General features: G+C 39.3%; 1 protein-coding gene across 3 annotated transcripts in view; it reads right to left on the bottom strand.

The window, feature by feature from the left end:
* LOC113057635 (transcription factor COE3-like) overlaps nucleotides 1–22,037 on the bottom strand; it is a 93,755-nt gene that overhangs the window by 56,419 nt on the left and 15,299 nt on the right. For all 3 annotated transcript variants that reach the window (XM_026225075.1, XM_026225078.1, XM_026225076.1), the window contains exons 4-6: nucleotides 21,708–21,763; nucleotides 19,209–19,282; nucleotides 13,927–13,995 (exon numbers count right to left, since the gene is read on the bottom strand). In XM_026225075.1, coding sequence (XP_026080860.1) covers nucleotides 13,927–13,995; nucleotides 19,209–19,282; nucleotides 21,708–21,763 — 199 coding nt within the window. The remainder of the gene's footprint in view (nucleotides 1–13,926; nucleotides 13,996–19,208; nucleotides 19,283–21,707; nucleotides 21,764–22,037) is intronic.

The raw sequence follows: 22,037 nt of genomic DNA, 5'->3' as shown, positions 1-22,037 counted from the left end.
GCAATCAATCAGTGGCATTTAAACAACATTTCTGTGCTTTATTATTGTCTAATAAAGCAGCAGTGGCCCTGGTGTTCATTTAAGTCTGCTTTTGCTCACCGGGGCGTTCAGCGTCTGTGCTGATGTATGCTGGAAGATGCATTCTTGGCCCTTAGATGCCTCGCTGTCTGTCCAGCGCACCATCAAATACTTTCCATGCCATTTAGCGCCGTGAATCCCACGCCACATTGCATGCCCGACCTTGGCGTTTTCTAGTGGCTCTGCCCGTGCCATCTGCAGCCGGCAGGCTTGGGTAGTAAAGCATCTCGACCCTGCGATTCGGGCACATTACGCCCCCACAAGGGGCTCGGCCAGATGGCACTACCCACTAAGAGGGTTTTACTGCCGCTAAAGATGCCTGGGCAGCAGCAGTGCCCACTCTCTCTCTCTCTTCCTCGTTTGCCACTGCCAAATGCTCCTTCAGCAGACACGGCGGTCATGATTAGCAGGCAACGAACAATCCTTTAGCATCCACCAGGGCCTGCTGAATAGTTCCATGCAGCCAGAGCCTTTAGCGTAAAGACGAAAAACAGAGAGACAAACAGTGTGCCTTTCATTACTCGAGACTGATCTCTCTGCTCCCATCATAAAGCTGCAGTTAACTGCCTACAAACTGCACCTGATGAGAAACAACTCCTGAATTTGCTTGATAAAGCAGTGGATTTGTTTTCCCGCAATAGCTTATGGTCTGCAAAGTTGGCCAAAGTTGGAATCAAAGTGATCACATATAAATGATTAGGTATAATAGGGTGAATAATTAAAATCAGCAAAAACGTCTGACAAAATCAAGTCACTCTCTAAAACATGAAAAACCTCCCACAGTGCATTGGTACATAATGCTGTTGTTTGGGGCTTGTAGCTGCTCGTTCCAGAGTCAAGGTTTGGATCATTGACTTTAGCAGTTAAACCCCACTGGTAGTAGGCAAAAAATGTACTTTTAGCTTTGAAGATTGATCAATAAAGTGTTAACGCAAACTGCAAGGCCTGCACCAGTATTTTTAGAGCCAGCATGTATGGTCAGTCTGGCCATTACCCCACATCAGAGGACATATAGATCACTCGTCTCAGGAGAGGGGGGGAAAAATAAGCAGTGGTCAGAAAGAAATCAATAAATTCATATATTTTTTTTGGGTGGTTTGTAGAAGTAGAGTACAGATGTGTAATGGAGACGCCATAGATGGTACCTGCTACAGCTCAAACCGGGTCGTGAGAACAACAGATGGTTTTACTTGGGCTTCTACATGTATCTGTTATAATTAAGGAACTTTAAGAAAACCTGCCCTTAAATGAGGGATACAAAACAGCAGGTACATTTACCAATCCTGGCTTAAATATCTCTAAGGTCTAGCTTAACTCATGTGGAGATCTCTTAGTAAGCTTGTTAGTATTGCAGCAGTGTCTGAAAGTCCAGTCAATCACACAGATGGTAAAGCCCTGATCGAGAAACCCTTATTCTCAGCAGACTAGGTCTTACCGGTAGAATCCGCAGCACGGTTAAGATGCGTGAGAGGTGAGCCGTGGCCCTTATGTAAAGTGTTGACAGGATCAGAGGTGGAGGAAGAGATCTTTACTGGACTCTTGGCCCAATTAAGCGTCAGCCGCTGTGGTTGATTAAGGGATTAAAATGGGCCGGTTGATGAGCTCGGTATTGACTGCTAGAAGAGAAGGAGCAAACCTAAATCCCCCCTCTCTCTGGAGCCACTTGCCCTGCAAACTGGCTTCTGGTCGAGTGCGAGAGCGTGTGTGCCTGTGGAAGCTGCATGCATCTGACTTTTAACATCCACTTTTCATCATTCAATGAATTCATATGAGAGAAATCTCCTGCCCTGTTTACTTTCCTCTGAAATCCAGATGTAAATTGGCCTGCAAACAGCATGTCACACTGACTTCAATTTGTGTGTGCTTTATTTGTACTGTGTGTGTAGTGTGGCACTGGGGTTTTATCAGGAAAGTTTATAGCTGCTGGTGGTTTTACTTGCAGAGGTAAAAACGGGTTTTACTTTTTTTCTTTTCTTTTTTTTCTCCCCTGTTTTATGACATGATTGATTTTCTTTCATCGGCCGAGACTCCCCTGGAGATGCGAGGTGGGGGTGGGTGGGTGGAGGGTTTAGGTCAGGGAAAACTGAAGCGTATGTGTGTGCGTTTTCACCAGACTTATCAAATCACTCTTTCCATGTATGTCGGACAAGTTGAGCGCCTCATACTGTGTCTGGATACAACATGCCAGGGAACACAAGCAGAAGAGGGTTAAACATCCTCTTTTCCACACACTCAGTCTATTCACCTCTATGGGCCTGACAGCTCTCTACCCCCCAACTGTTGGAAATGACTGCTGGAGAAATTCCACTGGAGAAGATGATATATATATATATATATATATATATATATATATTTTTTTTTTTTTTTATCAAATTCACTTCATTAAAAATTATTTATTATTATTTATAGTATAATTGGTACCTGCAATTAATTATAAGTGTACATAACAAAAACAATAAAAATAATTATAAGCCTTTTTTGTACCTAATCATACATAATATTTCATTTGGAAGTCTATATAAAAGAATGCAAAAACTCTCAGTCTTACACGGAAGAAGGGATGTCTTGAGATTTAGAGGTACCACCCAGAACAGCCCAGTAACCACACAGCAACCCCCTAAAAAGCTCTTGAAACAATTGCAAATCCACAACACCCTAGCAACACTTCTGCAAACTATTGACATATTTAATTATTAAAATGCTGTAAAATATATATATATATATATATATATATATATATATATATATATATATATATATATATATATATATATATATATATATATATAAATTCATTATGGTAAATTCACTGTGACAAACAACCTGAAGTGGCTTATGGCTTTCAGATATTGACAACATGAATGAATAAAAACATACATTAATGGAAAAATTCGTCCACCAACTAATTAGCATAACTTTAGGCCATATATGGTTTGATTTTATTGCCACTCTTTTACATCACTTTTGAATATGGCTTGTCCAATCAGATTTTAAAGTAAAACATTTTTTTAATCATTCTGGTACAACAATGTTTTTTATCCTCGTCACAATCATTTCTGTAATTTCTAAAATGTTAGTTCTAAAAACGTTTTCTTTATCGTGACTTATATTCAATGTGGTTAAAATGTTGTGGCACTAAAATTGTATTTAAAATTTGTTTTACAAAGTAAAACAAGTTTTAAAAATGACTTAATAACTGAAGTTATCTAAAAACAATCTGACTGGCCACTAACTCGCTCCGTTCTGGCAGTCGAGACTGCACCCCTGGCTCCGGTCCGAGTGATCAATGTATTACAAGACAATGTGTTTTTACTTAGGGCATAAATTCATGTTAAAGTGCACCCAGTTCTAGCTACCAGAGGGGACACGGCTCAGACAAATCACCCCACTTATCCCAATCCCAGCTCTCTGCAGATTTGGGGGGGCATCCCCTTCTGCCCACCATTAGCCACTATATTTCATTCCTGGGATCAAATTTGTTGTCCAGTTAGGCCTCTCATCACCAGCTCAAAGGGAATAAATAAAAGCAAGCTTTATTGCTCGGCACCCTGAAACAAGAAAGGGGGCAAGGAGATGGGAGAGAGAAAGAAAAAAATATCTCCAATTCATTCGGATCCAGTCAATAACACTGTAATATTTATGAAGGCTGGATGCTGGCCTGCCCTAAAACCCAAACTCCAGCAATCCTGAATTATAAATTGGTATTGATTTGTGTTGTGTTTTGTGTGAGAGTGTGTGTGTGCGCACGGGTGTGTTTGTTGGAGAGACTGAGAAACACTGTGTTTGTGTAAGAAAGACAGACAGAGAAAGTATGTGTATACTTGCGTGTAGAGGCAGTATTCATTTGGAAAACGAGAGATGGTGTGTTTTTACGGAGCCGATACAATTCTAACAAGAGGTTTATATAGCTTCAGGTGGGTAAATGAGTGCGAGTATGAATGAGAATTGACATGCCTATGCAAGAATGTCTGTATATAATACTATAAATGTAAGAAGTTGCATTTGTGACTATGTGCACATACATACTGTAGATGTGTGTGAGGTTTAAACTATGGGGTCTTACTAACAACAACAAAACATCAAATATACATGATCCTCTGGCTCTAGAGATCTATGTCAGCTGCACATAACACAACAAAGGCCGACCCAGACAAACACCAACACAATAAACTACACCGCCACAACTCAGACACAAGCCAGGCTCCATCTAAAGCAATTCCTGCACTCGGAAAAGCTCTCTATGTAATGGTGGACACTAATTAGTGGTGTTTACTTAGGCACTCAAGGCAAACACCACTATTACAATTGCTCACACTTACTAAACTTAATTACACTTAATAAATTCAGCTTAGCCATCACATGAATAATTGACATTTTAAAATATATCTAAATTGTAATTCTATTTCACAATATCACTGTTTTTACTGTATTTTCCATCAAATAAATGGGGCTTTAGTGAGCATAAGAAACTTCTTTCAAAAACATGAAAAAAATGTTTTACTGACCACAAACGTTCAGATGATACTGAAACTGTGGTTTTGTTTTGTAATTTCATTCTAGTTGGCTGATTTTAACCTATATAAGGAAATTAATGTTTTGAATGCAAGTCAACCTAGCAGTTCACAGAAACAATGTAACATCTCAGTGGGAGGATCAGTGTGTGTGTGTGTGTGTGTGTATGCATGTTTGAGATTATGTAACGGTCAGTCCCTAAAGCAGTCTCCTGTGGCTGGCTACTACACTGTCATGGTCGCCCACATCAGATTTATGGATCTTTATATAGAAATCAATACCCTCTTAATCTGCTCCTCTTTCTCCCTCCAATCTCTTCTGACCTCCACCCCTCCCCCTCTTCCTTTCTGCCTCCGTTTCCATTTCTCTACCTGCCTCCATCCAGCCCCTGCCTTTCTCTCTCGTTTGCCCTCCACCACCTGTACCCTCATCCACACCATCAAATCTGTCCTCCACACCCCTCTTTCTTGGTCTCTGTTTCTCTCTCTGCTTATATGCTGGTCTGGACATGTCAAGGCCAGATTGCACCCTTAGACAGTGAGAGACCCAGAGGACATAGGGAGGAAAGAAAAAAGAAAGCATAGATGGAGTGGTAGAGGATAAATCGCACTCATTCGAAACCACATCAAGGACGTTCTATACCACTGTGTTTTCCTGCTGTTCAGCTGTGTGGGATTTCAGAGGTGAGGTTGACTAGATTTGGATCTGCAAAGTTCAGCTCACAAATCACTCCCTGATCCAGGTGGAAAGCTATCTTTCTTCTGCTTTTGTTACTGTTTACTGTATTTTTATTGTGATTTTAACTGCATAACACTTAAAAGCTGTTTCCTAATCATAGAGAACCTGACAAAACAAAAACAAGAGATAATATTTTCTGTCGGTCCATTGGGTTCTGTTTTTGGCCCAGTGGGCTGGTTAGGTAACAGTATATTCTCAATAGGCAAAAAATCCCACTCCACACAGTTCTATATTAGCATTAAACTGCGGAACTGCAGATACATACCATGATTTAGATTTAAGATGCACATGCATTCTATATTCAAAACCACCCTTATATATGAGCACCTCTCAAGAACATCTGCAGTTTGATTGGACCATGACCTGCACAGAGCACCACGCTAATCTGGATCTCCGTGGGGTGACAGGACTGCTCTACCCTTTCAGCAGTTTAAGGAGGAGCATGCAAACCCCCTTCACATCTGCTAGCCAGAATCAGGACCATGGATAGAGACACATCAATGAAGCATGGCACAATGATGCAAAGCAGCAGGGCCTCGTTAGGACTGTTTTTAATTGGAAAGACATTTGTGATTAGAGAGTAAATAGAAAGTAAGTTGGACGTATTGGATATTAAACTTTACAAATTTGATTAAATATTTGTTGTTAGAGTTTGTTTATGTATATATATATATATATATATATATATATATATATATATATATATATATATATATATATATTAGGGGTGTAACGGTTCACAAAATTCACGGTTCGGTTCGATACGATACACTGATGTCACGGTTCGGTTCGGTTCGGTTCGATACGTTTTAGATACAGCAAAATGTAAAAACATCTCAACTTTTCAGAATGCCGCAAGCGCACCGCGGGTCATGTGACAAGAACTAACCAATCAGCTTCATCCTTTCCCGTAACAACGTTGAGAGCTCAGCCAAGATGAAGGATCAGCTGATCATAGTTGTATATGAATTGCAATTTTGAAATAAATTTAGTAGCAGAGCTACTGCAAGCGATTTTTAGAGCTGCAAATCCATTTATCCTTCGCTGAAATTTCCGCGTCTCATGGAGAGAGCACGTCATTGTTGCTTAGCAAAGACAGACGCCTCATGAGCGCTTCTGCCCGAGCGCTTTGGAAAGGAGGAGAAAGACGCGCTTAGCGTTTTCCATGCGTTTTTAGGCACGATATGTGAACGGCCCCTAAGGCGCTCGCTCACTCAGCACGCGCTGAAGGCTCGTTGCAAAATGTCGAATGCCTTTAACAGACCAGAAATATAAGATCCTAAAATAACCAACAGGTCTGGTGTTTGGGTTGGATTCCCTGTAAGCTATAGTGTCTAAATGCTGCAGGGATAGTTTGCTGCGTGCATGTTTCTCCTTTTTTTCGTCTTTTCCCAGATAGTACTGACGCATATATCCCAGATATTCCCGCTGGTGTTTTTTTTTTTTTTTTTTTTATTCCCGCTGGTGTACCCTGTCATGTTGCAGATGCGACATACCTTTGTTTTTTTTATCCACCACTCTCTTGCTATCACAGCTACCTTGTTGAACGCATATCATTATATTTCTCTCTCTCTCTTTTTTTTTTTTTTCAAATATAATTAATTACTCCAACGAACCGTTCGGTATACATAATGCGTACCGCGTACCGAACCGAAAGCGTCGTACCGAACGGTTCAATACGAATACGCGTATCGTTACACCCCTAATATATATATATATATATATATATATATATATATATATATATATATATATATATATATTATAATGTAAAAATCCTATGTAAAAAAAAAAAGTTAATTTGTTAACATCTTTCCTATATGGTAAAAGCTATAATAAATGTAATGGCATTGTGTGTAATTGTGTTCCTTTACAGTTAATTTCCAAAATTTATAAATTGAAGAGAATTCCCTGTGTAACACTTCACATTTGGTATTTTTTTTATTTAAATAATTATGTTCCTTGTTTTGTTTTTTTTGTTGTTTTTTTTTTAATCAGTGCACATTAGGGATTTTTTCTCCATCATATATTCTTAAATTAATGTTCCTTGCATTATTTAAGTGATATGTTTGCTACCATGAACGTAAGTGTATTTGTGTGGATGACACATGTGCATCTTCTATATACAGTATTAGTATTTTTATATCGATATTTAATAGTAATTAATTTGAAATAGAACAAAATGCATAAAAAAATGAATTGGAAAAATGCAAAAGACATTCTATGAGGAAAAACCTATAACAAGCATTTGGGTAAAGCTGTCCGAGAGTACATAGAACATTATCTGGATGTGTTAGATACTGAAATTTAATAATTTACAAAAAATAAAAATAAAAAATGTGTTGTTCTTGCTTGAGACATTGAAAAAGTCAACATCCACTGAGAACAAAAAATAAATAAAAAAAAATAATGCACAATAAATGTAAGACAGTAGATAGGCTGGACATATTTGATATTTAAACTTTCGCATTTTATCAACTATTTGTAGCTGTTATATAAATCATTACAGTGATTTTACCACAGTTACTGGGCAGTTTTAGACAAAATACAAAGCATAATTATTAGATTTTAGTCTGAAATCATATACAGTACCCAACTCTGGCATCAGAATATGGGTAAGACTCTGAGTTCAGGCCCAATTCACAATATCTCAGACAAGTCAACATGATCTTAGTCAATACTGGGGCGTGGCTAAGAGGGCCCCTGACTGTGTTTACTTTCCCAGATTACACAGCACCCAGCACTCCTTCTTTGAGACCCGCAGGAGGCAGCGATATGTCGACAGAGGGATAAGGAAGACGCGATCGATAGCTTTTCCCTCACAGAGGGGTACCAATGGATAATGCTAGCATTAGTGACAGGCACTGGAGGGGTGGATTTAGCTGCAACACTTCCATGCTCGCTGGAGGGATGAGATCAGATTCCCATGACCCCAAAAACGCTCTGCCATTCAGTGGAAGGAGGAGATGCTCACCTGGATGTTTAGAGAATCTCGCTCCGAGCATCTAACAGCATCCCTAAAGAAGCTGCATGAAATCCCGCATAATGGTGCAAGAACTGACAGATGTGTAGTTGTTGTTTTGTTTGAGTTCTTCCTACTTCTGTTCCTGCCTTTCTGCTTCTCTCTTTCTCCATCAGAGTGGGCCCTCAGGAGCACATCCATCCCTGCAGGGCCCGGGGCCGTTCTGCAGGCTGTGACTAAGCCTGGGCCTAATGTTGTCTGCCCCACAGGCTCCCAGACACATCTCACCTCAGCCTCTGGATGCAAACACAACACTCTCCCCATAGACAGCAGTAAACAGGCACTACAGATGCCTCTCGCTCTGCTATAACTCCTGCCAGCCTCACCTTTGTCTGCTTCGTCTGTTTTTAAGTGAATAGAAGTGTAGTCCTTTTGCACAAAGCTCTTTGAATGTAAAAAAAAAAAAAAAAAATGTTAGCAGCAAAGAAGAACCAAAATAGGTATGTTTCACAACAAAAATAGCACACTGAAAAATAAACTTGTTACCTATTTCTACATGATCCGACCATTAAAATTACTTTAGTTGGTGTAACTGTAATGTAGTGAATAGTTTAATTTCAGTTGACCCTGAAGTAAGGAAAAATTTGTAGCACAAAATGACAACTTTATGAGTAAGGACATGGATATTTGTCAAGGCCTTTTCAGGCACTGGCTCAAGCCATAATAGCAATATTTTTTATATTTTTTATATGCTGTGTGAAGTTAAAAGTACTTTTAAAATACTAATAATACATAACTTTCAGCAAATCATTAAGAACTGCTGAGTGGTGGCTAAATAATCTAATTCACATTCATGATCCATGTATTAGCCAGGATGATGTGGTTTATAATGTGTTCACCAATTTTTCAGATAATTTCTATACCCTCAAATTCAGTCAAATAATAAAAAAAGAATGAAAATTAAACCTTTAAAAAAAAAGAAAAGGTGCATGAGGACGCTGGTGCTCCAGATACAGTGAGTTAACCTTCTGCTGAAGGCTTCTGTGCAGCAGAGGGTGAGACTGTAACAGAGCCGAGAGGGAAGGTGCTTGTGGTTGTGTGGCTTTCTATTTGCAGGCCTGGCTGTGTAGCTGGTGTAGCACGAGTTGAAACGGATAGCCCACATGAAAAAGGAGAGGTCTACAGCACAAACAGCGACTGCCATATTTCCCTTCAATCCTCTCAGTCGGCCACTCAAGGTCATCATTGTGTTACGATTAAGATAAAAAAAACATGTTTGCATTAGGTTGTGCCTGCGATATTAGTGCTGAAATTGTCAGATATGATATGTATCAGAGTCGTTGTCAAAGACACACTTGTGCTGTGGTGCTTCTGAGGGTGGTATGTGTTCGAATTAGGCCCGCAACACCTCATTATCCCATTCTCCCGTCATTTCCTGTCATCTCTATATTCACTACGTGAAAAAAAGCACAAAATCATTTAGAGTGTAGGCTGAAAGCTCAGGAATGGTTGTGTTCGCAATCACTTCTACGGCTGATGGGGCTGCTTTGGGTAAAAATGGCTCAATAGATTCAGGGTTAATGAGAGATGACCATTTTAAAATCGCTATGGGAACTTTATGCTCCACATCGTCATGGCGACTGGCCTCATTTCACCTGCATCTGTCAGTGTTTTTATCAGAGTGCCACCACCAGGCTACAGCCGTGCCACAGCATAATGCTCAAAAACCACTCCTTCTTTCTAGAGCTGTTTTCATACTCTTGCTTCTCCTTCTTCATTCCACATAAGTGTGTATGAGAAAGGAATGGGGGCAAGGTGGGTCTCCCTGTGAGGGACAGGATATACTAAATTATTGAACCTGCCAAACGGGCCACATTGCCCCTACAACACACCGTGATCATTCATATTTCACACATAAAACATATACATACACAATAAAAAATATCTGTATAACAAACAGACCTAGTATGAATCCAACCTAAAACACTTAAACAATAATTGGCAAACCCATTGCTTTTTACCAATACCAGATGGGAGAAGTGCTATTGGTTAAAGTTTCATTTGGTATTAATACAGAAACAACACACTTCACCTTTAAAGGGATAGTTCTTTTAAAAAAATTTATTCTGACATCATTTACTCACCCAAAAGTTGTTTCAAACCTGGATGAGTTTCTTTCTTGCTGCTGAACACAGAAGAAGATTCTTAAGAATGTTGGTAACCAAACAGTTGACGGTAGCCACTGACTTAAATGACATGGGAAAAAATACTATGGGAGTCAATGGCTACCATCAGCTGACAATCTTTAAAATATATTTATTTGGTGTTCAGTGGAAGAAAGAAACTCCTAAAGGTTTGGAACAAGTGAAGTATGAGTAAGAGATGACAGAATTTAAATCTTTGGGCAAACTATTCCTTTAATAAGCATTGTTATATAATAATAAAATGCTGCTTTTGTGATGGCTAAAAGTGATTGCAAATTATTATTCCAAAACTGATTAATCAATAAAATATTTTCATCACTCTTCTTGATATTCCACATTAAAGCACATTAAACACTTCCCAGGCCTGAGTGTATAATGCCATACAAGTACAGTATGTCTGTAATGCATCTCTAACACACACTTACATAAAATCTGCCTCTTTAACACCCTTCTGACTCATCTCCACTTCCAAGAGCTCATCATTTTTTCAATTTTACCCAGGCTGCCCAGTAATGTCCTTCTTTTATTGCAAATCTATACTCTTAATCTGGCCGGCACCGATGGGCGCACAGTTCGATCAATAGAATGTGATTGCTAGGAAGAGTCCAGAGAGGCTGATAACCAAAAACCAGCAGCCACCCCCACAGGGTTAAGCTCTGACATAGACATGCACTTATATGTACAACCATACACAGCTCTAACGCATACAAACAGTCAAACAAAGGGTTAAGATTGAGTAGCACTAATGCACATTTGTATATACACATGCAGACATAATCCTGTACAAACAGTCAACTATAGGGTTAAGTTCTGACATAAGCACACAAATAAATGATCAAGCAAAGGGAAGGACCGTTAGAAAAAAAGCTTCTATTTTGTACTATTAATATTTTGATATATTAATTTATATATTAATATAATAGTTTTACATATATTAGTTGCTTTTTTATTTTTGTTTTATTTCAATATAAATATATTTAATACTGTTTATATTTATAAAAAAAAGATGTTAATAAAATACTTTCAAAAATATATATTATTATTACCCTAAAAATTAAAATCCAATGCAAATGCATTGTTTATTTCTTTTTTCTTTTTTTTTTTTCTTTTTTTTTTAAGATTTCCAATGTTGTCCCAGACTTTTGGGTCTCACTGTACATAAAACAATATAACGCTTAACACGCACGTCTCAAGAAGTTGCTTATCTTCATTTACATACATCTACTGATCTGTGCCATACAGGACCTTTATGAAAACGTGCTTTCCTGATAAAGACACAAGAGGAGAGACACTTTGTGATAACAGACGTTGAGCAGAGGTCAGGAAGGTCACATGGAAATGCAGATAACCCTTATCTATGGTCACATTTCAATGCTTTACTCCTTGTGCATGACTCAAAATGAAAAGCATAGAAGCGAATTATGAACATCATGCTTGCGGCTGGATGGGAGAGAGGCAAAAGGAGGTAATTAGACCAAACTCCCCTCATCCTGCTATAAGCACTGACAGCACTGCGCAATTTATTGCCCGACTAAGAGAACTCTCTAGACAATCTAATTGCAATATTAGCTTGTACTAACACCTGTTTTAAAGCTCGCACAGCAATATTTCACTTTACTCTTGACTGAGTAATTCTTGATCTGCAAATGGCATGTAATGTTTCCCAGTTTGTGTAAGTAAAGGAGTCATGAGATATTACCCCTGACCTTTCTGACCCATACTTAACCCCTAACTAAGTGGACTCGAGAATAGACATTTACGAAACTGGAATGAGACAGGAACTGTCTGTGTCACCGTAATTCCTGTGACAACCAATAATGGGCCGAAATCAAAAAGAATCAAGTGAAGCTCTTTATTTGTTGTTGTTTATCGTCCCCATTAGCGGTAAACATCAAGATCGATGGGACAAAATTGATGAGACCAGACTATCAGAGAGGCAGGCGTGAAAAATGTTTCCTTCCAATGCCACCAGGTCTAGTTGTGTTAATGCAAGTGTGCGCGTGCAGGGCCTCTTATTTGTGATGCATGGGGCCGCACAGCCATGCACAGCAGGTCTTGATTTACAGGGCAGATCTGTGCTTGAAACAAAGGTAGAGATTGTGGAGGGCAGGATGAATGGCCGTCATTAAGTCTTTTACAGTGACGGGCGCTACAGCTGATTTGCATGGTGGACCGGCGGCCGTCCCTTGCGCCAAACTGATTTATCTGTTGGTTTAAGGAGCTCAGGGCGGCACTCCTATAAATACTGCCCATCTTAATAGGGCACTAAAATGCAGTCGTATGGACCGGTCTGTCTTAAATCACATGCATCACATAAACACTTTAAAATGGGTTTTGGTCAGCGTAATGAGGAGTTTGGATGTAGCTGGCACACACACACACACACACACGCTAGACATCAGCGATTCAGCCCCCACGTAGCGCCTTTCATTCCGACTACTCCCAGAGGAAACATTTCAGACGGCAATATCAGCCTCATTGTAGAGAGATGAAAAATTCAAACACTCTCGCACACTCTTTTGTCGTATTTTGTGATGCATTTGATGGCTTTCTCACCCCGTCAGTTGTTAGTAAATTGGCATTATTGGTAGTTTGCTGGCTGGTGCATCTGCTATAATGGCAGCAGGGTTCTGTCATTTACTGAGCGGCTAAATAATGGTACATTCCATAAACGACACCAATAGCATGAAAAGGTGACATCATCTCTGCAGGTTCGGACCTTACACCAATCAGATGCACTCCATGGCAGCTAGAGGTGAGAAGATTTCGTGTGTGGTTGTGCGTACATGCTTTTGTAAGTGTGTGTGTGTGTGTGTGTGTGTGTGTGTGTGTGTGTGGAGAAAGAGGGTGGGTCACTGATTTCCGGCTCCCTTGACTTCTGTCCGCTGGATACGCTCCAAGGCCAGTCTAACGAGCCAACATGGATTTGGTAATGACCCCTGTGCCCTAGAATGACACTCTCACTGCTGTCCTGTTTGGAAGTGCACACTCTCTCACAAAATCACATCCACTTCATTCCAGTCATTACAGAGCATCCCTACAGACGCTTTTAGCGGGTAGAACTCCAGTCAGCAGGGTAAAGAGTTTGAGAGATGGTATTGAGAACACAATAAGCAGTTTTCAGTCCTAAAACTAAGAACAAGTAGCATTAAGCCATGGGAAAAAAGCAAAATTGATGGGAATTATGCAATATATTCAATATCTCTAAATGTTTCAGAATCCCAGATGTGGTTGCTGCGAGAGCTGCATTTTTCAAGCGGAGCAAGTCTACACACACTGTCTTTCGCTCACTTGGCGGCAAAGCTGATTATGTCCTGTTGTGGGATGCGGGATTTGCTCCCCAAACTGAACATTAATCAAATATCCAGATGCCTGTAGATGCAGACGTCTTTCCATTTTGGTGGGCAAGAGGAAGATAGAAGATGCTCTTACCTGTCGATGATGACAGGATCAGATGGCGTCTCATTTCGGTTCCCGCAGCTCTTCTTGTCACAACACCGGCTGAAATGGATAAAAGACATGTTACATGTCTATTTAATAGGTTTGGATCAATATTGGAATGTTTTGGGGTTTGATATTGGCAACTGCTACCTCTGTATTTCTTGCAATATATAAAGATATCGATTTCTCTCTTTTTACTTTTTTATTTACATAATTTTATATATTTATATATTAATTTATGTTCACTATTGTTTTAGAGAGCAACACAGTATTAGACTGTATCTTTAGTCAAGCAGCTTGATGTTTGGTTAGATTTGATAAATACAGAATTTGAGAGTGACTTGAATTGGAACCAAAGAGAAAGGACAAAAAAGTGCCCAATGACCACAGAATTATTTATGTGTAGAAAAAAAAAGAGAGAGAGTTCTGAGATTTGCTTTCATGTTTCGAAGAAAAGCTCTGCTGTGTTCTTTAAAAGATAGGGATGGAGCTATGTGGTGACCGGCAAGTCTTTCACAAGCTGGTGGCTGCCTGACAGGTTGCCCTCTTTCTCCTCTTGCCCCGTGCTCCAGCTGGGCTGGGCCCCCGCCAAGGTCACTCAGCCAGCCTCTGACAGTTTGGACAGCACCCAGAGTAGTCCTGGTGCAGCGGCTCTCTCCCAAATGCTCCTCTCCAACACTGTCATCACCTCTGCCCTTGCCCATGCCCTCGCCCCAGGCTGGCATCTCATCTGGTGGCATGTGGTTCCCCTAAACACATCCCGCCTAGCACATTCACCCCTTTGCCAATCAAACTGGTGGGACCACTGGTGTCACCTGCTTTGTGAAAATGGTACCAATTAAATTTAATCTCATCAGTTTGTAATTAAATCCATCATCAGTCAGAATAGAAATATTTTTGCAATAGTGTTTCCTGCAGGACTGAGTTCTCACAGCGAGAGACACGGATACCCCTAAGAAATCTGGTCTATCAATATAATAAATAATTCTAGTACATACTATATTATTACATGTTAACATTATAATACAATATATTTAAGTAAAAATATTTAAATTAAGAACATATATAATTTATATTCCTTTAACATAATATATGTTTTTAAAGGTATTTTTATGAATAATGCCTAAGCATAATCCAAATTAATCATGAAGAAGTGTGGATCCTGAACTGCAGAGCGGGAGATTTGCAGTATCTGTTCCATTCTTCTCTACACAGTCTGATGAAATGATGAAGTAGATGCCGAAACAAAAAAATCATTACCCTCGACTAAGATTAGCTAAGCAATAACTTCAAATCATATTGTATGGATTTTTTCCGACCACTAAGACTCCTGATATATTCATCCTACTTGCTTCATGCTGTCATGCATTAGATTGCCATTTGACAAATAATCCTCACTCAGAGCCACTGAATGCAAAACGATCTGACTTTATGAATCATTTATCACGTTGTATGATCTTTAAGAACCTGAAAAAAACATGAACCGTTCGTTGTTTTCCTGTTCTTTGTGTGTGTGACTGTTGCCATAGAGCGCGTCACTATAATTTATTCCCCCAGCTACTTGGAACCATTAGCAAACTTCCAGGAGACCAATTAGCATTGGAAACCCAATGGTGAGGCTGTGGTGACAACCTCCTCAAACTGCGAAAGAAATGTTATAAACAAACTGGACCCCAGGAGCACAGCCGGGTCCGGAGGGAGTCCCGGTACCCGTTCGCAAAAACAAACCTTGGCGGGGCGTCCGTAATGTGGCCTTAATGGTATTCCCTCCAGGGTCTGAGCAGGCTAGCCCTGGCTTGGCTAATGATCAAGGGCCAGAACCACGAAAACAAATGCGGCTCCTCCAACCTCAAACCCCTAAAATGAGTTCAAGACAAGCTGTGCTCCTGTACAGAGGCACCGGCTCTGGTCGCGCCTAATGATTAGTCATAGATTGGGGAACCGATGCTTTAAGAGCTACCTACCCAGCTTGCTATCTCTACTGTGGCCCTCACTAGACTATCTGAAAGACCTCTGGTATCCTGAAGTAGAATCACTCAAAAACTAGAAAGGTGGGTTTATCGAATGAGGGCACAATATCAGAGTGGAGCTTATATAAAAAACAGCCTTCAAAGCTTCCCTGGGGAGTCTTAAGACTAACATCAGATAGACTGGAACATGCTGAAGGAGTAAGATAAGACATGAAAAGATAGAGAAGGACAGAGAGAATGGGATGTCAATAGAGGGCTTGTTTTCAAAGGGCAAGTGTTGTAATTACCCAGCCAGGCACAGAGAGGATGCAGCCAGGGCTAATCATATGCACCAGGCTGCCTGACCGGAGGGTGAGAGCCGATGGCAGAGCTCTCCAACACAACATCCTCATCCAGACTGGCAGACAGAGACCGGTCCATGCCCACTGTGCACTGTGCGCCATGATTTTGTAGATGCACCATGCCAACTAACCGCTGCGATGCCTCAATTGGAGACTCTGAAGTGCCAGTTTCAAGTCATTGGGATGAGCGGGAAGGACCTTGAATGGTACAAGGCAGACCAAGTCCAGTCCCATGATAAATTACTTCCTATAGCACATTATAGAGCACACATTATAGTTAATTATCTTTCATTTTAATTATTTTTAAAGGGACTTTTTTTTTCAACCCATAAAAAATTCACTGTTATTTGTATGGTATAAAAGTACATTTAATCAACCCATTAACTTATAGTCTTATTCCTATAACATTACTTGAAAATGTATTACCTCTTATTAAATTAAAACTGACGTAAAAAGATAGATATTGGCATATTTTATATAATAATTTTGTATACATTTTATCTAAATTATTGCTAACACTTTAGAATAGGTAATACTTGTTAACTATTAACTATGACATTTCAATAAATTCTTAATTTGCTGCTTATTAATAGTTAGTAAGATACAGTAGTTGTTAGGTTTAGGTATTGGGTAGGATTAGGGATGTAGAATAAGGTCAAATAGAATAAGGCATTAAATACAATACCAATACATGGCTAATAATCTAGTAATATGCATGCTAATAAGCCACTAATAGGTGTTACCTATTCTAAAGTGTTACCAAATTATTTCTCCTGAATAGAAGTTCATTTTGAATGGTTTCCAATTGAGATGACTGTTAGCAGATGGCGTGGTTACAATGTCTATGGCAAAATTGGCCATGCTAACCAGCCAAATCTGAAAACAACACTTCTTAAAGTTCCTTGTGACTGTATGATGTTCACGTGGCAATATTGTAACTCTGCTTACAAGAGATACAAATCAAAGTCATTTGGTAAGATCATTTACCACAAAAAGGAAATGATCTCCAAAACTAGCACTATTTATTAAAACTGAAAGGGACCATAGGACACTCATCCTCACATCTGGGACAAGAACATTAAGTTTGCTATGAGCAGCTGCTGTGCTTTCAGTCTGTTGATGGGTGTTGCAGGTGAGGCAGACTCCGTCAGGGCCCTGATATAGAGTTATATCACCTGGGAGTGAGAGACAGGGGAAATATCTCTCATCCCGCTCTCATTAGCGAATGGAAACACACCATTCATCAGGGGAGGCAGTTAATAATCACATTCAATCACATAATGACCAACTCAAACTGAGCCATCATTATGGAAATGGAACCTGAATCGAAATCATCTCAGAGAAAGCCCGGTTCCTTGAGGAAGAAAACCATCCAGTGCTGTGTGATGTAAATAGGTGTTTTCTGGAAGTGATGTTGTCCACTTTATAGGGTGAAGCATTTGTGATTTATGTAGCGCTGGCGGCAGCCAGATGGAATCACTTCTGTGATGAACATAATTAGCAAAGTCCATCTTAATGATTCGAAATGTGTTAAAATACCCATCAACACTTTAATAACTCAACAGGGTCCCCATAATAATTGACTGTCTCTGTTCTTGGCAAATCTCTGTCAGAGCAAAGCAAAGAACATTAGCATTAAATATAAAAAATATCGGACGTGAAGTGATTTGGTAGTCTTTTTTTCTTTTAGCCAGATAGAGTGTTTTTAAATTATGTATTTTTTTTAAGCCAAAATCAGAGCACTTCTGGGTCCACTGTCCAAACGTCAACAGGTTTTTTAAATGTTTTTTTTGTGTTAAATGCCTGGAATACGGTCTGTGGTTAACACAAGCTTAAGATGTTTTCAAGTTTTATTCTACAACATACAATATACCAGTATTAACCCTTTACTTGTGTTGAAAAAGATGGATGCTAACAAGTGGCTAAATGGAACTACAGAGGTTGTTGGGGACAATAAATGTCATCAAAACGAACATGAAAACTCATCTACGCACTAGCCCATTTTTACTGCCTCACTGTGTTTATAATTACATTCTATTCTACAAACTATTCTAACTCAAACTAAAATAGCTGTCAGCTTAATGATGGTGATATTAAAGTCATGCAACTATGGTGTAGTTTGTTTATAGTCTACGTTTGGCTTTTTAAATTTGGCAACTGTATTTAGCCTTTTATAACTCATAAAAGCTGTGTCCATTTGTGAAGATTATCATAACGAACAAAACGTGTAAAAATCATAAACTTTTGTAGGTCACAGAACTTATTTTCTGCGATAATCCAAAAGCCAATGGAAAAATCTTATTGGTTTTGTTTCCGAGGGAGCCGGAGTGATGTTAACTTTAGGGTTGGCCTACAAAAATATAGAATCACTGCTACACTATATTGGAGGATTTGCATCTCCCGCCGGCCCTATTATTAACTCTAAGTTTGCCCCCCGTTACCCAAGATACCAGCATCTGAGCCCCCTTAACTTCCTCGACCCCCCAGCACTGCTTCCCTACAGATCCTCACCCACCTCCAGTGACCATCAGGCAAAAATTCATGGACAGTACACCTCTATCCTGGCCTCCAGCCACTTAAGCCCAATGTGAACCCATAATTACACTGCATTAAGGTCAGTGTAATGAGGAAAAGCCCTGTAGGACTTCACAGTGGAGCGGGAAGAATCATGTAGGCCCACCTATTCAACCCTGAGGTACACCCGGGAGCTGAACTCCCAAATCATATGTTAATATTCTTCTAAAGCCTCTCTCACATAGTGATACTGAATCATGATCATTGTGAGGCGAAATACATTTTTTTATGTTAAATAATAAAAAAGGAATTAATAAGGCATTAAAATATACTTAAAAAACTGCATGTTACGTTGTCTTCAATATGGTAGTGCTCCGAATATGAACAGAGCTGTGTTGTTATAGAAGTCTCAGGTTGTTCTTATAAGAAATGAGAGGTAAATACTGACCTGCACATGATCTCATGGGTGAGGAGAACGCGACACATCTCTGGGTTTTTGTCTTGGCCTTCATATAGGATTGGCTAAAAAGAAGAAAGAGAGACAAATTCATGATTTCCACAATTATTGTTGAGGGGGAAAAAAAGTTAATTTAATGCAATGTGACAACTTGCCCCAGTAGTGCTTTGAATGTCTACTGGTCAAAAGTTTGGGGTTGGTAAGATTTGTAAATGTTTTTGAAAGACGTTTCACTAACACTGCATTTATTTCATTAAAAATAAATAAATAAATAAATAAATAGATAGATAAAAAAAAAATAACACTGTGAAATATTACAATTTAAAAAAAGTTTTCTATTTGAATATAATTAAAAATGTAATTTATTTGTGTTATGGCAGTGCTAAATTTTCAGTAGACATTACTCCAATCTTCAGTGTCATATGATGATTATTTGTAACATTATAAATGTCTTTGTTGTCACATTTGATCAATTTATTCAGTCCTCTTGTTTTGTGACTTTGCCAAATTCCTCTTTTAGTTCATCCTGAAACCAGTGATTGCTCAAGATGTTCAGGATGCTGACACCTGGTCATTATTCATGTTTTTGGTTCGAAGCATGCTGACAACTTTAACATATGCTAAAAGCTAAATCTGGTCAACGGCGGCTGGATGTATGCAGCAATCTGAGGGGGATCCAGACTCTGCTGGGGCTCATGTGGAGTAACAATCTTTCCGTTCTCCCCATCAGCATCCAGCCCGAGCAGCCAGATGGTCAGCCAGGCCCCAAAAGAGAGGCTTCATCCCAGGCATCCGTCATCGGCTGTCATGCCTGGCCTGGATGACGGATGATCGGTGCATATCAAGAAAGTTAAAGGACCCCCCTTCCTACCAGACTTCATCGCCATCACCAGTGAAGATGAATCCATCATAAACACACATACATAATCACAACATAATCCACCTCAAACTATCCTCCATATTACTTGATTTTGGTCAGTCGGCCAGACAGGGTTGACCCAACGCCCTAGGGAACAATACTTTTAGTATAACGACCACTTCTATATTATTGATCTATCTCTCTGCTGCCTATGAAAGTCTCTTCCTCTTCATCACCATCCTCCATTTTTGTCAAGGGGGGAGGGGGTCAGGAGGTGGATCGGCTCGATATTTATAAATAATCGTTCTTGATTCACTGGCGCCAAGTTAGTCGCCCCAACCCGTTTTTTCAGGCACATCTGACTCCAGCGATATGGAATAGTGTTACAACTCTTCCATGAGCTCTAAACACGCTTTTTCCTGGTACCTTAATTAAGTCATCCCACCTTACAAGAGATATTTCGATTAGCAGTACAAAACTATTTAGCCAAATTAATTTTGCGTAAACGTTAAAATGGGAGGCGGCTTAACTCAACCAAGATCCTTCACTCTCGTTCTCAATTAGAAGAAAAACGGGTTGCTCTCGATCGATGTTTGCAGCGTCGCTGTTGATGCGCATATGTAAAGCCTGTGAGCGCAGATAGGGTGGGGGTGGGAGGGTTTTTTACAGGCGCGCACAACTACAGCCCTTTTTTGTCATCGGGAGGATTATTGTCTCCAGCGTGTCGGCTCTGCAGCTACATTAAGGCCTATTGATTGGTCTCCAGGGTTGATGCTTTGTCAAAGAACTGGTTGCCATATTGATCTGAGAAAGGCTGACACACAGTGACAGTGGGACCTGCTGGGCTAAGGAAAGGATAGGCAATACAAAGACCGGGGGGGTTGAAATCTGGTCCATTTCATGACGGAATGAAGAACGCAGGTGCAGGACTGAGTTGAGATGATGAGAGGCATCTCTAATGGGACTTTTATTTGTGCGTGGGGTCCATCACATGCACTTTTAGTCAAGTCAAATTCATTTATTATTTATGTATTATTTATTTTATTATGATATCTTCATAATATATATTCTCATTTAGCAGATTACAGCTGGGTGATAATATAGTTTACATTTTGAGAAGATAGCCTTCAAGCAGTTTAGATTTGCTATATAGTATACATTGCTTTACATGAATATATGTATCCAATAAAGCAGGAAGTACTATATATTCCACTTTATATAAAGACCTGGGTGATAATATAGTTAAATTTTGAGGTTTGCTAAATTGCTACATTGCATACATAACCTTTTGTGGTTATACTGTATGTACGTGGATAAAATTAGACAAACTTGTACATCAAACTTGTATAAAGAGCTGGGTAATACAGTTACATTTTGTGACAAAATAAATACATAAAAATATTTATATACAATGACAATATAACAATCAAGCAGTTGAGATTTATGATGGTGTATATACTTAGAGTATAGACGTAGGTGTACAAAACTTTATTAATATTATTAATTTGTTAATTAATTTGAGTTATATGTTTGTTAAGTGGTTATATTTACACTTTATACATTTCCGGAGTGGGACTTTCTGAGTGGAAAAGAATTTCAAAGAAAAAGAATGAATCTTAAACCGTCCTCACCTGTTTAGTCATGGAATCTATTAATCGAACAAACAGATCCTGTTCTGTCCTGATACCTGGAGGTTTAACATAGAAAAAAAATGGGTCAGATACAAAAACATTCATCTCCAATACAATTTTTTTTTCCTATGCTCTGTAATAAAATCCAGCTCAGCTCCATAATAAAATAAATAAATAAATCATATGTGCCATATTTCAACACAAATACTAGTAGAATCAAGTGTGTGTTCAAATTAAAAGGCTCTTTGAGCAAACAGACAGTCCCAAACGCAAAGCCCAATTGTTCTGAAAAGTCTATATAAAGGGACTCATTTCTTATGGAAAGTCTTG

The sequence above is a fragment of the Carassius auratus genome, chromosome 39, assembly GCF_003368295.1.
Source record: "Carassius auratus strain Wakin chromosome 39, ASM336829v1, whole genome shotgun sequence".
In the NCBI taxonomy this organism is placed as follows: domain Eukaryota; kingdom Metazoa; phylum Chordata; class Actinopteri; order Cypriniformes; family Cyprinidae; genus Carassius; species Carassius auratus.
Note: the sequence above shows the minus strand (reverse complement) of the source record. Positions and strands in the feature narration are given on the sequence as shown.